General features: G+C 35.5%; 1 protein-coding gene across 1 annotated transcript in view; it reads right to left on the bottom strand.

Moving 5' to 3' along the window:
• Window positions 1-334: 334 nt before the first annotated feature.
• The window catches only part of RTTN (rotatin), a 137858-nt gene continuing 122409 nt past the window's right edge, over window positions 335-15783 (bottom strand). The window contains exons 44-50 of the mRNA XM_075213246.1: window positions 11735-11812; window positions 8363-8489; window positions 7140-7342; window positions 5895-6162; window positions 3460-3563; window positions 2203-2272; window positions 335-1413 (exon numbers count right to left, since the gene is read on the bottom strand). Of these exons, the coding sequence (XP_075069347.1) occupies window positions 1334-1413; window positions 2203-2272; window positions 3460-3563; window positions 5895-6162; window positions 7140-7342; window positions 8363-8489; window positions 11735-11812 (930 nt within the window). The 3' untranslated portion in view covers window positions 335-1333. The remainder of the gene's footprint in view (window positions 1414-2202; window positions 2273-3459; window positions 3564-5894; window positions 6163-7139; window positions 7343-8362; window positions 8490-11734; window positions 11813-15783) is intronic.

Below are 15783 nucleotides of genomic sequence, written 5' to 3'. Positions count from 1 at the left end.
AAGTGTTTGTCTTTACTAAATTAAAGTACAGTGAAACAAAAAAAAAGTCTCAGAAATGGTAATTTCTGATTGTTAACAGCAAACTATTCCTACTTTTCTAAAATTTGTTTTTAAACTTCTTATGAATGGAAATGTTTAATATGTATGCCTGAAGCTGTGCTCACTGAAGTTTTAAACGAAGACTAATTCAAAATTAATTTTCTCACTGTGAAAAGTAATTGCACAAATTAAGGGCAAGTCAATTAAACTAAAATATATTACATAAATGGGGTCTAGAAGAGAAAAAATATGAATACATAGAATAAAGTGCAATAATAAACAATAGTTGCATGTGTCATACAAAACATAATTTTATTATATCAATAAATACAAAAATAGAAATTATATAATATACAAAAAGGTTTCTCTTGACTAACGTACACTTGTAAACAGCTTTGGCTCTTCCTGTATATTAATTAGGCTATGTTTTTCAGCATGTGATGCAAATAAAATATAAAATCTTTTGAACAACTTAGTCTTATTTACAAAAATAGCCAACTCTTACTTAAAGTACAATTCCATAAATGCAAAAATAGGAATCAGTCCCTGCTCCATTTTGCAGCTGCCATAAGCACAAAGACAAGTAAAAATAGTAACAGCTGCCAATCACCTATTTAGTTCACCCCTCATGACTAGAACTTACCTCAGCTATCTTCATTTAGTATTAATGCCTCAAACTTTTACATATAGATTTACGAGAGTCACAAAAGACTCAATGTCCGCTTTTTTATGAGGAAACGTGAACGCTTCTTAATAAAGCACTATACTTTTTTTTTTGCTAGTTTTCTTTTTTAGAAATACTTTATACAGATAATGTGCTTTAGAGTGCCACATGAGTCATAACATAAATCACTGAAGTGAAGACATAACAAGAGTATAGTCACATACTGCAGCAAATTATGCCTGAAAAAGTTCAGAAGTAAATATCCTGTATGCAAGGTACATACACAAGAGTGTTATTTTAAAGCCTATTACATGTACTTTGATTCTAATTGCCCAAAAATATAATGTAAGGTAATGGACATGAAAACACGTTAATTGTACAAACGCACACACACTCTGACAATCATTTGTTTGCGACGATTTGACTTCTGAAGCGTCAGTGTTCACAAATGGTTGAATACAATGGTGTTCTATGTGAACGCTATGCTGCAGAAAAGCTTTGAGAAGAACAAATTACAAAGTCTTGTCTAATTTTAACTAGCATTGTTTTTCAATGTACACATGTACAAGCCCTGGCACTTAATTTATGTTCTTCTACATAATGGATCACTCATAAGTATTGTTTTCAAAGTCAACTGGCAAGAAGTTGGTCCAAATTCTCCAGACATTTCAAATGATAAATTTCAAGTCTTTCTTCTAAGCCAGAGCCATCTGTGAATAGATAAGCACAATATAAACACACACACAAATAGGGTTAATATCCTTAAAATAGTGTCTTGTGGTCTGATAATTATGGGATATTAAAACATATTGTTGAGATGTTTATGCTAAATGAAACATGTTTTAGAGCTGTTCTGGGAAGATAATATTGCCATTATATGCCTTCCATTTTTCATGATAATTTGGTCATTGGCTAATACAGTGTAATACTGGTTTGTGGTTGACAATTTATTTTATCATGTCAAAGCAAACACTAAGTAATAAATACAGGTATCTCATGAAACTAGGTTTAAGAAACTTTATAGTGAAATAAACTGAAAAATATCCCTACCTATAACTTTAATATAAAAACTACCGCATACATATTTATATTTGGTATTTTACATGGTGATTTCAGTGTCTGCTTTTATAAATATCTGATGTGGCCCTTTTTATGGTTAACCAATATGGACTTATAGCTAGAACTCTAAACAAAATAACTTTGCTGCAGCAATCCCCTTCATTCAACTACAAGAACCTGAAACCAATGCACGATATCCCCGTGTTTACTACTAGTTAGAGGGCAAGGAGGAGTGCTGTGTGAAGATTTTGGGAGGACATTTATACAATGCAAAAATTCTTAATTTTTTCATGTGATTAACATATTTTAAACATTGTGAAAAAAAAAAACCAGATAAAAAAGGGCCCTCACAAGACAAAATGTATAATTTGCAAATAAGATACTTACAATGATGTACAATATCAATTTAGAATATATCACCCTTATGTTACTTCAATTACCTTTCTTAATTGTAGATAAGGCTTCCTCTATCCTCCCTTTTAATAAAGGAGTCTTCAAAGTCACTTTTGCCTAAAAGACAAATTGATTATAACCTGTTACTGAAATGAATCTTACAAAGGTGCACAAACAAAACTATTACAAACATCAGATCCACATGTAAATTAGTTTATTTAAGATGCCGACCACTGGTAAAATATCTACCCATTTTAAACTTGTTACCTTTTATATTTTCTGACTAAATAACACTGTACATGACAATATGTTATAGCCATCCCTTTTTATACCATTACTCTTATTTATCCCATGAACATTCTTTTGATAAAATTACTTTACAAAATATTATGTTATCCTCTTAATTATGCCACATCTACAATAAGGCCAGCTTTGGCCTGTTTTGCAATTTGGCAGTATAAAGAAAGAGCACTGTATATATTATGATAGCATTTTGTTTCAGAAATACTTCATGTGTTATTAAAATGGTGATATCTATTGATCAGAATGAGAACAGAGTACTCATAGCATGGAAAATGCTAGAGTTGCATACAACAGAGCTCAACGATTTCCACAGGAGTTTTGTTTACTATCCAAGGGCAACTAAAACCCCCCAAAACTATTATTTCTCAATCAGTGATGTGCAAAAGGCGGATGGCGAGCTTCCACCAGCAGCGCCCAAGCCTTATGATCCATAATGAACATATTTTCTGCTTTAAATAGAGAAGAAGACTGAATGGGAATAAGCTGGCTTCCACATTACGTGATTCTCTCTGTGCAATGCATGGAGGTCACGAAGAACATGTAATCAGAGGAGGAGGAGGAGGGAGTACCGTGTTTCCTGCAACATGCGGTCTCCCTTCTTCCTCTGCAGGCTCCGGATGAAAGGCAAGTCATTTTATTATGTATTAAAACCTTAAAGGAATGAATATTTCTCTTAAAAAATTAAAACATAAAAAAGGATTTTAAGGTGAAAAAAAGCTATTTATTTAATAAAAGTTGCAGGTCACATACAAACCAATAAATTCAAGTATTTTTAACATAGACAACCTCTTTAATACCAGTGGCTTTTTATGAAAATAAAAGGAAGTTAAAAGCCAGATGACTTCTGCCTATATCCTGTTTTTTTCTGTTTTAAAGAGAACAACAGCTTGATATGTGATATATATATATATATATATATATATATATATATATATATATATATATAAAATTGTTTTTAAAGAAAGACCTCTTCTCACTTACTGCTCTCATACTGCACTTACCTTCTGATAATTGTGAAGCAATGCCCATAATGCAGATACTCCTATTCTCTGGGTATTGATATTGTTACTCTCCAGACAGGCACAAAGCACAGCCACAATGTTATCTATCGAAAAAAAATGACACAAATTAATTATGTACCAGTTACTACTACAATTGTAGTATAACAGTCCGAAACAAATTTAAGGACAACATAAATATGAATATAGATTAATACAAAGTCGCTTTAAGCAATAGTACAGCTTGATGTAGCTAATAATAGCATTAATAATGTCTTTTAGCGAGTGCTGAAGATCAATGTATTTTTGTTTAATAGCATAATCCCCTTCGCACCCCATTTTTCTTTCATTTAATTAAATACGTAATAATACGTGTAGTAGAGCACAATAGTGTATAATCTTTATTGTAAAATAATTCTAACATACAAGGCCATCAACAAAATTGCACCGACATACATCTCCTCACTTGTCTCAAAATATCTCCCAACTAAACACCTCCGTTCTGCACAAGATCTGCGTCTTTCTTCCATTCTCATCACTTCCTCCCATTCTCGACTTTTTTCGGCTGCACCCACTTTATGGAATTCACTCCCTCGCACCACAAGACTTTCCTCTAGTCTTCAAACTCACCTCTTCAGACAAGATTATAATATTCCTTTACCACCCTCTAAAACTCCCTAGGTTATCCTATTACTACCCTCTACACAGCTAACACAACAAAACAAACCTCTGACCAACATAATTGTGTGACTGAGCATACAGCCCACTAAATACTGTGACCGCCACGGCAGCTTGGCTTACCGGCAGGGATCCCTGGAGAGTGTCCAAACGGGAAACTACCCCCCAGTAGGCACTACAGAAGCTGAGCTTGATTTTACTCTTGCTGATCCACTCTCTGGGCGAGATGAAGCAGAAGATCTCGTGTGGAGGGCCCGTTTCTTGGCAATGGGACTCGACGATCGGAGGGACAAAGCCGCCTCCGTACTGACACTGGGTGCGAGAGGCGGCGCCTGAGAGTAACCTTTCTATTCCAGCTGGACAAATATTCAATATAATGTAGCACTTACCCTTGTGTATCAAACCATTGTCCCATAGATTGTAAGCTTGCAAGCAGAGCCCTCTTACCTCTAGCATTTTTCCAGTTAAGGAAGCACTAGAGTTGAAAACACTCCATACTGACATATTGAAGTGAATGAGGAATTCTCATCCACTGTGTGTATGTATTACCCAGTATTGTTTTACTACTGTTTGTTCCCAATTGTAAAGCGCTACGGAATTTGCTGGAGCTATATAAATAAATGTTGATGATGTTGATTAAGAGTTTTTGTGAAAACCCTTACTGTAGCTCCCCTCCTTCTCCACCTTGTCAGGTGATGTCCTAGGTGTCTAATAAAGCAGATTTTGCTTGGGGAGAACTTACCTTTAAAACTGGGTGCAGGGAAGACTCAACCCAGATAAAAAGCATAGCAATAATCTTGTTGAGAGTCAGACTGAATTCTTGTTTAAATTTAGTGTAGGAGTGGCCAAAAAGGAAAGACTTTGGCATAAGTTGGTCATCTTAACATAAAATGTAGCACTAACATATCCCTGATTTTAATACCAAGTATAGCTTGAAGTCTCTTTAATACAGAGTAGATGTATAAGCATTAATAATGTCTTTGATAAGCGTGGTGTGGTCACACATATTCCCTGTTCCTATTTATTATACTTGTGGTAGAGCAAAATACTGTATAGTCTTTTTGTATGCAAACAGATATAAAATAGATTGCCCTCTGTTAGGTTTATGAATATAAAGTTTGATGTGCATAGGCAATATAATAAATAAATCGCAGAGCAGTGTACCATATTATTTACATAATGTTTAGTTCTATTAATAAACCTGAAAACATTTACATTATTTGCCCATTCCATTTGCATGGAAAATGTATGGATCAGTTCCTGGCTTTACTCTCAGGACACCTACTTACATTTATTTGTTCATTTGCATATAATTTAATTTCCAATTTTAGGTATGCATTCAATTTGTAGTGTTAGCTTAGATATGCATATGATTTATTTCTGACTTAATGGTAAAATACTAATTTTTGCAAGTGTTAAAGAAATCCAAGAAAGCAAGGCCTACAATTTCTTGTTAAAATTACAAACCGCAAAATAGATTTCAAGTAAAGATATGGTAAAAAATGGCAGGTAAAAAAAAATGGTAAATGGAATGAAGTTGTGAACAGAAGACATTTTCAGAGGAATAGTAAAAAAAGGTGGTGTCAGATAGGGGTTTTAAACACAGGGGATGAAAGTTCCTCATTCACTTCAATATGTCAGTATGGAGTGATTTTAACTCTGAACTCTTGCATTTTTCCAGCTAAGAAAGCTCTAAAGCGCCCATCTGACACCACCCATAAAGCAGCGGCAGCTCATACAATATTTTGGCAAGTCCTTACCATTGGAAAGTATTTTGGGCTTGTTTGCTGGATTGAAGCAGATGTTATGTAAAATAAGCAAGGCCATGGGGAATTTACATTTCTGCTTATATTTCATAAGTTCTAGAAGAAGGTCTAAGCTTCCCTTTAACTTCATGATCATCAACTGACCATCATTTCCCAACGACAGATTCCACAAAAATGTAAGCCATAGGTTAGCCAAATTGCCAGGGCTTTTGTTTCCTCCTTTTGGCAATGGTACGGACAGAAAATTTTGTAAGAAATTACTCTGTAAAAAAATAAAAATTTTTTAATTCAGCTACAACCCTGTTCTGTACCAAACACTATTATCTACTGTGTTTCTGGACAAACATTAATAGTGTAACTTGTTCCTGGACAAACGCTAATATTCAGTGTAATTTGCCCCTGGACCCCAACAATATAAAGTCCAGTTCAACTGGACCCTATAACTGCATAAAGTGCTGAACCCAAAATTCAATATGAACTGGAGAATTAATTCAATATATTTTGATTATATTTCTTACAGCAACTGTTTATCAGTAATCTGTTGCTGAGCCCTAAACAAGTAACCTCTTCCTATAGCCAACAATATCTAGTGTAAAGGGTCCCTGACCCCAACACTATCATTCAATACAACTTGTTTGGTTATATTTGCAAAAGTAATTATTTAAAAGTAACCATGGATGGACTTGTGGAACATAATATTTTTCCCAAATTTACCTAACATAAATTAAATAGATATTTATTTCTATTTGTAATACAATCAGGACTATGAAAGCACAAGCGCTATAAAAGTGTGGCATGTTTTGCATGCAATATCCTAATATTTAATATTCTATTAGTAACAAGATCTGCAAGACAAGCACATTAAAATAAAAACCAGAACACAAGTCATTGCTGTCATTACTAAGATTAGAGTTGTAGTATTGTATTGCACATTATAGAATGCCAACTTTTTGTTTTAATATATCACCTGTAATTTAAAAAATCTTAAGAATGGCAATCAGTTATTCCTGCAGAATAAATTTCACTTTGTAGATATTGTGAAAAGCATTAACACTATTTCCAGGTTACACCAAATTTTGAATAAAAACTAATTCCAACTGACTTAATAAATCTAAGAAAAATGAAAGCTAATTGAAAATTAATGAATATGATTCCATAAAAAACATGACTGGTAAAATATCTAGTGTTATACGAGTACTTTCATGTTTTAGAGTTTTCCAATCTCTCAAACCGCCATACCTTCTGAATGATACACTTGCAGTCCTGAGTACCAGCAAGATTGGAAAGAAGACCAAATGCCACTTGTTGCGTGTTGCTGCTATTGGATGTAGGTTCTGCTGCAATCTTAAAGAGGCTGTGTAATAGCGAGTTGTTTGTTTGGGATTTCTGTGATGACTGGGTGGTCATGACTCCAGTATGTGACCAACATAGTGAACTGCATGCTTTGCAATGGGGGGGAAAAAAAAGATAGACCCTTGAACAAAAGTTTAAATGAAACTACAAAACAGAAAAAGCCAGATTAGAGTATGTGTGACTATGAAATGCAGTTTTCAAACACTTAACTATCTGAACCTTAAAATATAACTTCAAATGTTTTTGCTCTACTGAAAACAACAGTTCTTGAACTGAAAGGAGTATTTAGTGTGTAAGCTCTCACAAGCAGTGCCCTTTTCCCTTGTGTCTACCACCTTTCATTATCCACGTCACCAGCGCACCTATGTCCTGCAGCTTATCCCTGGGTTCTTACCCTATGACCTACATGCCACCCTGGTCGCCAAACCTTCATCATCGGCTCTGATCCTGCTATCTGCTCCCATGCTCTTTGGCACAGGCTCACCTTACACTGATTTGCTCCCTGTTTTGTCCCCTCACTTCTCTGTACCCCCCCTCTGTTCTACACAACTTGTTTCTGCCTGTTTTTAAGAAAGTTATAGTGAGATGCTCTGCACTAGCTTGTATCTCGTTGCTGTTTGTTCTCTCCCATGCTGCAATTTATTGCTGTCTGTCATTGTATAATAATTTGTAATGCAATATTATGTATTTTTTGCTACATGCTCTCTACACAGTGCTGTGGACTCTTTGTGGACTTATAAATAAATAAATAATAAAAATAAGTTGGGTTTATAAAAAAAACAAAAAACAACTTTACTCTGAACTGCAATAAAAAAAAACTGCACCAAGAAACTATGTTTTAAAATGCATAAGGGCTATTAACAAAGTGTGAAAGTAAGAAAAGGGGGATTTGGAAATAAAGAAACAGGATGTGGGTGCTACAAAGTGCAACTGAGTGCAGTAAAAAACAGTCACAAAAATAGTAAAGCAAGTACAGTATTTCAGCACCCAAGCAGAGAGCAGAGTGAAAAACATATATAAGACCATCTTCTTTTCAGTTACAGTTATGAAATGAAATTTAGGCATGATGAATATAAGGGCATAAAAAAATTGTTCATCTTTTTCTATACCTGCAGGAAAGTTTGCTGTGTAGACACAAAGTAATTGCAAAGCACCTCGCATCAACGTCTCATCTATCAAAAGCCACGGCCAAAGAGAATGCAATACAGGAGCAAACTGAGACTCCAGGGCTACTGCCTGGTAAAGGAAAAGGAAAAGTTTATTGAACATTTAGTGTATTTTATTTTTATTTTATTTACCTGTGTTACATTCTGTCCCGAGGACATAATTTTCTAAACATACAAAAAAAAATATTCCTATCCCCATTGCTTAACAATCATTTGTACCTCATCATCATCATTTACCTGATGAACATAACCATTAGAATCCAGGAATGTCCAACATTTGGGACCAGACATATGGTCAGAGAACCATGAAGATTTATAATAGTGAAAGTGCAGGACAAAATATTACAATACCTTGTTCATCAAACTATCCCATATATCAAGCGGATTAGCTAAAATTAATTATAGATGTTGCAATCTTAGCTGTACATAAGTGTCATATTAATAGGCGCAATGTAAACAAGATGAAAGATGTTCATATGAATCTATACTGTAATTAAATTCAGCAGAGGTCCTATCTTTTTCCCCACATGTATTCAAACTAAGCACAGAGGGTGACTCTGGAAATGAGTAGTTACACAGAAGTGGAATACATACATAATATATATATATATATATATATATATATATATATATATATATATATATATACACACACACACACACACACATACATATATATATACATATACACACACACACACACACATATATATACACATATATATGCACATATACATATATACACACATTTATATATATACATATATACACATATACACATATATATATATATGTGTTAGCAGGAAAATTACACTTACAAACTCAACACAATTGTGACACTATTGCCCACATTTCAGTGAAATGCTGTTGAAATAAATGTTTCCATTTTTATTTGAGCAAATTCTCAGGGCCATAAAATCCATGTTATGTGACGTAAACCCCCAACAGTGCATCCTTATAACTACATTGGTATTTAATTTGTTAAAAGGCTGCAATTATAATAGATTATCTGTGAACCACAATACAGCTCTTACATGCTTATAATGCAAGCAAAGATTTTCAATATGATTAAGAGACTGGATTTTTTTTTTAGTTTACAACAATCTGTTACAAAACTGATACTGTGTATTGACAAAAAGATTTAGGGAGAAAATTGTCAATAGTGTGAAACAAACAGATGGCACAGAGTCAGTGGAAAACTGTTAATCTCTTCTATGTTTCTTTCCCATGCCAGTGCAAACAGAAGATTGTGCGGTGCCCATTTGGAATTAGGACAAACACAACAAATTAACATCCATCAACTCTATGTTATTGTACTCAAACTCAATGCATACTGAAACACATTAGTAAAAGATGCATGTTTAATTCAAAACAATAAAAACAATTATAAACTCAATCTATCATGAAATCCAAAAAAGCCCCCCAGTCAGCCAAAATGCTGAAAAATAATTTAAAATAAGAAAAGCGTAGTAAAATTATTGAAGCCTAAAAAATAAAGAACAGAATGACCTGGAATGACCAGTGGACTACTGAGCTAGCATTGACTGATTGCATCTATAAAAATGGTTCCATATTCATATGTCTTCTTTTTAGACCATTAGTTCTGTAAAATGATAAATCTGCAATGATTATTAATGATGGTAGGGGGTCTATGTTCATTAGCCCAGAAATTATGAATTATCATGTAACATCACTTTTTAAGTCAATTTGTTTGGATTTAAGTTAGTGTCTAATATATAGTTTGGGTTAGCTCATTTCCATTTACTAGCAAAATGCAGGATTTGTGTGGTACAGTTCATTTGCAGGCTATTTAGGATATAAGGATGTTATGTGGGTGAACAGATGCTTCCAAACTATTTAGCCAGAGTCTAGAGACAAATGTACTGTTCTCCATGAACAAAGCTGATATGTAGTAAGTTTCCTACAGAATTGCAACCTCTATATAGAATGAGGACAAAGCGAAACACAGCATGGACACTTTATACCAAAGATGTAGCATTTTAGATGGCCTCAAATTGGGGCAAGGTTTGAAACAGATGAGAGCGTATAAAGAATGGTAACTTTATTAGACATGATATGGAGCAGAGATAGAAATGGTATTGATTATAATGAGTCTCTCATACAATTAGTAATATTGTGGATCCACAAAATGCCTTTTTTATACATCCTTTGATGAGCACATAAGTCCAGAAAGGCCAAATTACTATACGCAATAGCTGATCTCAGGCAAACTTTGGACACAATCATTTCTGCACTGTTCACTGTTAGTCAAAAAGTTTATAAACAAGTGTGGAAATTGTTTCTATATATGTAGTTTGATTAGAACAAAATAAATATGTTTGTACCTTGCAACATTTAAATGTTATATTTATGGTGACTCCTGCACTGAATCAAACCTGCTGTAGGTTTAATCAAACTACATATGAAGAAGCAAGTACTACATTTGTATATGGCCTTTTAGACTTACAGTGAAAGGCACATCAGTGATAATGTCTAAAGATTGTCTGAGATCATCTATTTAGTAAAGAGACTAACCTGGACAACCACTTGTATCATACAATAAGGCTTATTAAACATTATGAAAATGTAATAAACACGATGTACTGCTTAGCAACCGACCACATTTTTGCATTAGTCTAACAAGCAACAAATACAACTGTAATATAAAATCTATAGGTTACAGTACATCTATGCTATCAGCACAATGCTATTAAATAAACACATAAAGTTCAGGGGCCTGATTCATTAAGGATCTTAACTGAAGAAACTTCTTATTTCAGTCTCCTGGACAAAACCATGTTACAATGCAAGGGGTGCAAATTAGCATCCTGTTTTGCACATAAGTTAAATACTGACTGTTTTTTCAAGTAGCACACAAATATCAACTTTAAATTTAAGTGTACAAATAGACTATCAAGTATTTGTCTGCTACATGAAAAAACAGTCAGTATTTAACTTATGTGCAAAACAGGATGCTAATTTGCACCCCTTGCATTGTAACATGGTTTTGTCCAGGTGACTGAAATAAGAAGTTTCTTCAGTTAAGATCCTTAATGAATCAGGCCCCAGATTTTTGAACTTCTTGTTGCTAGAAGCTTGTTGCTCTATTGTCATTAATATATCAAGATGGTTACCTTCTATATACTATTATACACTGAACAAAATAATTTATCAAGCTATATACAAGCTTTACTTCTTGTGACAGCAGAAAATGCACATATTGCGGGGATAGATGTGCACTTAGAAAACAGACATATACATACTATTCAGTATGGTACCATTTATACTCTTCTTATACAACCAGTAACTACTTACTTTGCACTCTTCATTTTTATAAAGACAGTTTCTCAGAATATGCATAGTAACTTTTAACTGCTTGAAAATACTCTCTTCCTAAAAGGAAAGTAAATAAGTAGGATTTACTAGTAAGAAAAATATCCTCCACAAAAACAAATCAATACAGTAAATGCTCATCTGATAACTTTCTGATCACAAGTTCTGTTTTTGCAGTTATTTGCAAATGCCATTTTTGTAGTCATATATTTCCAGATAGGAAAAAAATAAAATAATTTACTATGCCACAAAGACGATCAGATTATTGATTGATTTGGCCAAACATTTAGCTATACTGTATCAACCACACACAATAACATTTTTTAACATTAAAATAAAAAATTAAATGAACGTTGATGGTTAGTTTTAGACAAATAGGATCAAGTGCAACTACCTAACCAGAATAGTATAAATAAGAGACATATGTAAATTACAGTGGAAAGACACCATATAAAACAGGGCAGGTGTTGCATATGATAAAAGGTGACACAAGAGTCAACTGTAAGCCGATAATAACTATCCGAGCAATGATCACAGGCAGAATACATCCAAGTCTTATAGAACCCCAGTTATGTACATTTTTTCCATAGCAGCTCGATAATAGATTACATAGGAACAATGTCCCCAGTCTTGTTCATCCTAGAGGCAACAAAACAGAGTTTGAAGAGGAGAAGCATGTATTAAAGGACAAGAAATGTCACATTCAGCACTAGAGGATAACCCAGTGTCTGCACAGAGACCAGAGTGATAGGAGAAATTAATAAAAATAGTTTTCAAATTCTCATTATTAACTTGGGGATAACAGCTGAAACACAAAGTGTTGCTGTAGATAGGAGGTAAATCGAAAGAGTACAATGCTCTTTAAAGAAAAACAAGTCCAGGACAACTAAAAAAGCAATCATCACTTTAAATGAACCTGCATTTTTTTTTATAGGTATCATAGGTTAACCTCGATTTGTAAAAATTCACTTCTATTTATTTTCACAGGAAGCTTCTCTGCAAAGTTAATATATAAAGCCACAATAAATGTAATACATGTATATTTTAGAGATGCTCCGGCTCGGTTCCCCAAGAACTGAACACACCCGAACTTAGCAGATCCGAGTACCGAGCCGGCTCGGTACTTTCGCGCATTATATAGGTAACATACAAAGAGAAGAGCTCCATTGCTAATCGTCATTGCTGAAATACAAATAATAGGTCTGGCAGGCTTGGTCTTCTATATCTGCAGTCACATTGTACCGTGTTATCAAAATGGATTCACAGCAGTACACAGAAGACCAGGAGCACTAAGCAGCTGCTGGCACCTGTCATGATGATAGTAATCCCTCTACGTCATCTGCTAAAGCCTATGTTAAAGTGCATAGTGTTTTTAAGTCAGGGAAACAAAAATTTAAAAAAAACACCTTTGCCTTGGTCAAGAAAAAAAGACCTGTAGTCTAGGCAAAGTTATCTGCAGAAAAAAATAAAATTGCCAACATGCCATTCTACACACACAATCGCAAGGAAAGAATGAGGCCTTCGCCTTTCTCTATGAGTGCTAGTTCTGCAACTGTCACTGAGGCATCTTCTTGGTTATGACTGACCTCTTGTAAGGTCAGTCATAACCAAGCAACACCTTGTCATTCGGACTCCAAAGCGTCCAAATACTGTTACGTGTAAAAGCCAAGTTGGAAGAAAACAGTAAGGCATTAGAGGAAAATGTATGTTCTGATTCAGAAATGACACCAATCCCTGAGGAGTTTATCAAAGAGTGCTATGTGTAATACTGACCTTTCTGATAGTATACCCATAAAGAAGGCCCCTTTCAGCATTTTTGCAGATGTGTGCATGAACAGCCCAAGTGTAGCCGGTGATACACCAATTGAGGAAGCCACTTTGGAATAGCAACAGGATGAGGGGGATATTTGTGTAGTTAACGATGGCGCTCATGAGGATGCTGATGAGGATAATGTTGTTTGTGTAAGTCCTGCACCAGTGGAAGCAGTTCTTGCACGTGATAAGAAGGTCATTGTCATGCCTTGGCATAAGATCAAAAAATCCACCTCTTGTGTGTGGATTGTCTAGCCATTTGTAGCGTTTTTAAAGCCACAGTCAGAAGAAGTAGGGACCTTAACCATCTAGGAACCTCATCCATGTTACGCAATTTGAAGCGAGTTCATTGCATGCTGTTGGGAAAATCGGAAACTTATGCTAAGAAAAATAACAACAAGCAGTCCATCATCAGCTAGATCCCTTCTCTCAGCTAGATCCCGACACCTGCAATCTACACCCACAACACCGTCCATATAAATATCCTCAGTAGCTATCGGAGTTAGTCCTGCATCCAAGTTGCTAAGGCTAGATGACTCCACCACTATTATGGATTCCTCAGAAGAATTCTTGAGCGTTAGTCCCACTGCTGCTGCTGCTGGGGGTGAATCTTCATCCCAGCAGCAAACCAAGAAGACTACTAGCAGTTTACAACAATTGACTGTTAAACAATCCTTTGCAAGAGGAAGAAAGTATGAAAGCTGTCACCCAGTCGCAAAGCGGATCCCAGACGCCATGGCGACTATGCTCGTATTAGATCTGCGTCAAATAGCTACTATTAATGCAGCTGGTTTTAGACAATTACTTGAGGTCTTGTGTCCCTGTTACCAAATTCTATCACTACACCATTTTACTAGAAAAGCAATACCTCGCCTCTACCAGAAGGTTCGTAAAAATGTAATTATTGGGCTACAAAATGCCATTCTACCCACTGTACACTTAACCACAGATATGTGGACAAGCGGAACTGGGCAAACCTAAAGATTATATGACTGTGACAGCCCACTGGGTTGGTGATTTTCCTTCACCAGCAGGTACCCAAGTACGTCACATTTTTCAGAGGCAGGCTACTCTGTGTATCACCAGCTTCACTAAGAGGCATACAGCTGACAATTTGTTACAAAAACTAAGGGATGTCATTGCAACATGGCTATTCCCGCTTGGACTCTCCTCAGGATATGTCATTTCTGATAACGCCAACCAAAAATTCTGAGAGCACTACAGCTGGGTGAATTCCATCACATTTTCTGTTTTGCTCACACAATAAACTTGGTGGTCAGAGCTTTTTAAAAAATTACAGGGATGTGCAAGAGATGCTGTCTGTGGCCCGTAAAATATTTTGACACTTCCGGCATTCGGCAACAGCATGTAGGAGATTACAACAGTTACAAGAGCAATTTAAATTGCTCTGCCAACAACTGAAGCAAGAGGTGGTGACAAGGTGGAATTCCACCCTGTATAAGCTTCTGCGGATGGAGGAACAGCGAAAAATCATCCACGCTTACTCCACAAACCATGACATTGGGAAAGGAGGGGAGAAATATTTTAATCAAGGGCAGTGGAGAATACTTTCCGTACTGTACAAGGTGCTAAAACCATTCAATGTATTCACCTGTGAAGTGAGTTCAGACACTGCTAGCTTGAGTCAAGTGATTCCCTTAATTAGACTTTTGGAAAAGCAGCTTGAGAAACTGAAGGAGGAGATTAAACAAACCATTTACGCTAAGTATGTCGGACTTGTAGATCAACTACTTTATTCGCTTCACCAGGATCCAAGAGTTATCAAATTCTTGAAATCGGAACACTACATTTTGGCTACTGTGCTTCATCCGCGGTTTAAGAGCGATGTCTTCTTTTTGTTTCCAACTGATCCAGATCTGAAGAGATACAAGGAGCTCCTGGTGAGCAGGATGACAGCTCAAGTGTTACGTGACAGGACGCGTCTCCTCCTTCAGTTTCTCACTCAACTGCTGCTAGGAAGAAACTTCGGTTTCCCAAGAGATCCAGGGATGGTGCAGATGATTCAGCAGCAAATTTTGACATCTGGTCTGGTCTAAAAGAATTGACCAAAAAACGTGACACCTCTTCCGCAAGCCCACCTGATCCTACTATCAACATCCAAAGAATGGTGGAGGATTATTTTCATGACAGCATAGAAACATACACATCAGACAATCCCTTTACATACTGGGAGAAAAAAAAGTGAATTTGGAGACCCA

The sequence above is a fragment of the Mixophyes fleayi genome, chromosome 5 (assembly GCF_038048845.1).
Source record: "Mixophyes fleayi isolate aMixFle1 chromosome 5, aMixFle1.hap1, whole genome shotgun sequence".
Taxonomy (NCBI): Eukaryota; Metazoa; Chordata; class Amphibia; order Anura; family Limnodynastidae; genus Mixophyes; species Mixophyes fleayi.
The sequence above is the reverse complement of the archived record's forward strand: the minus strand, read 5'-3'. Positions and strand labels throughout refer to the sequence as shown.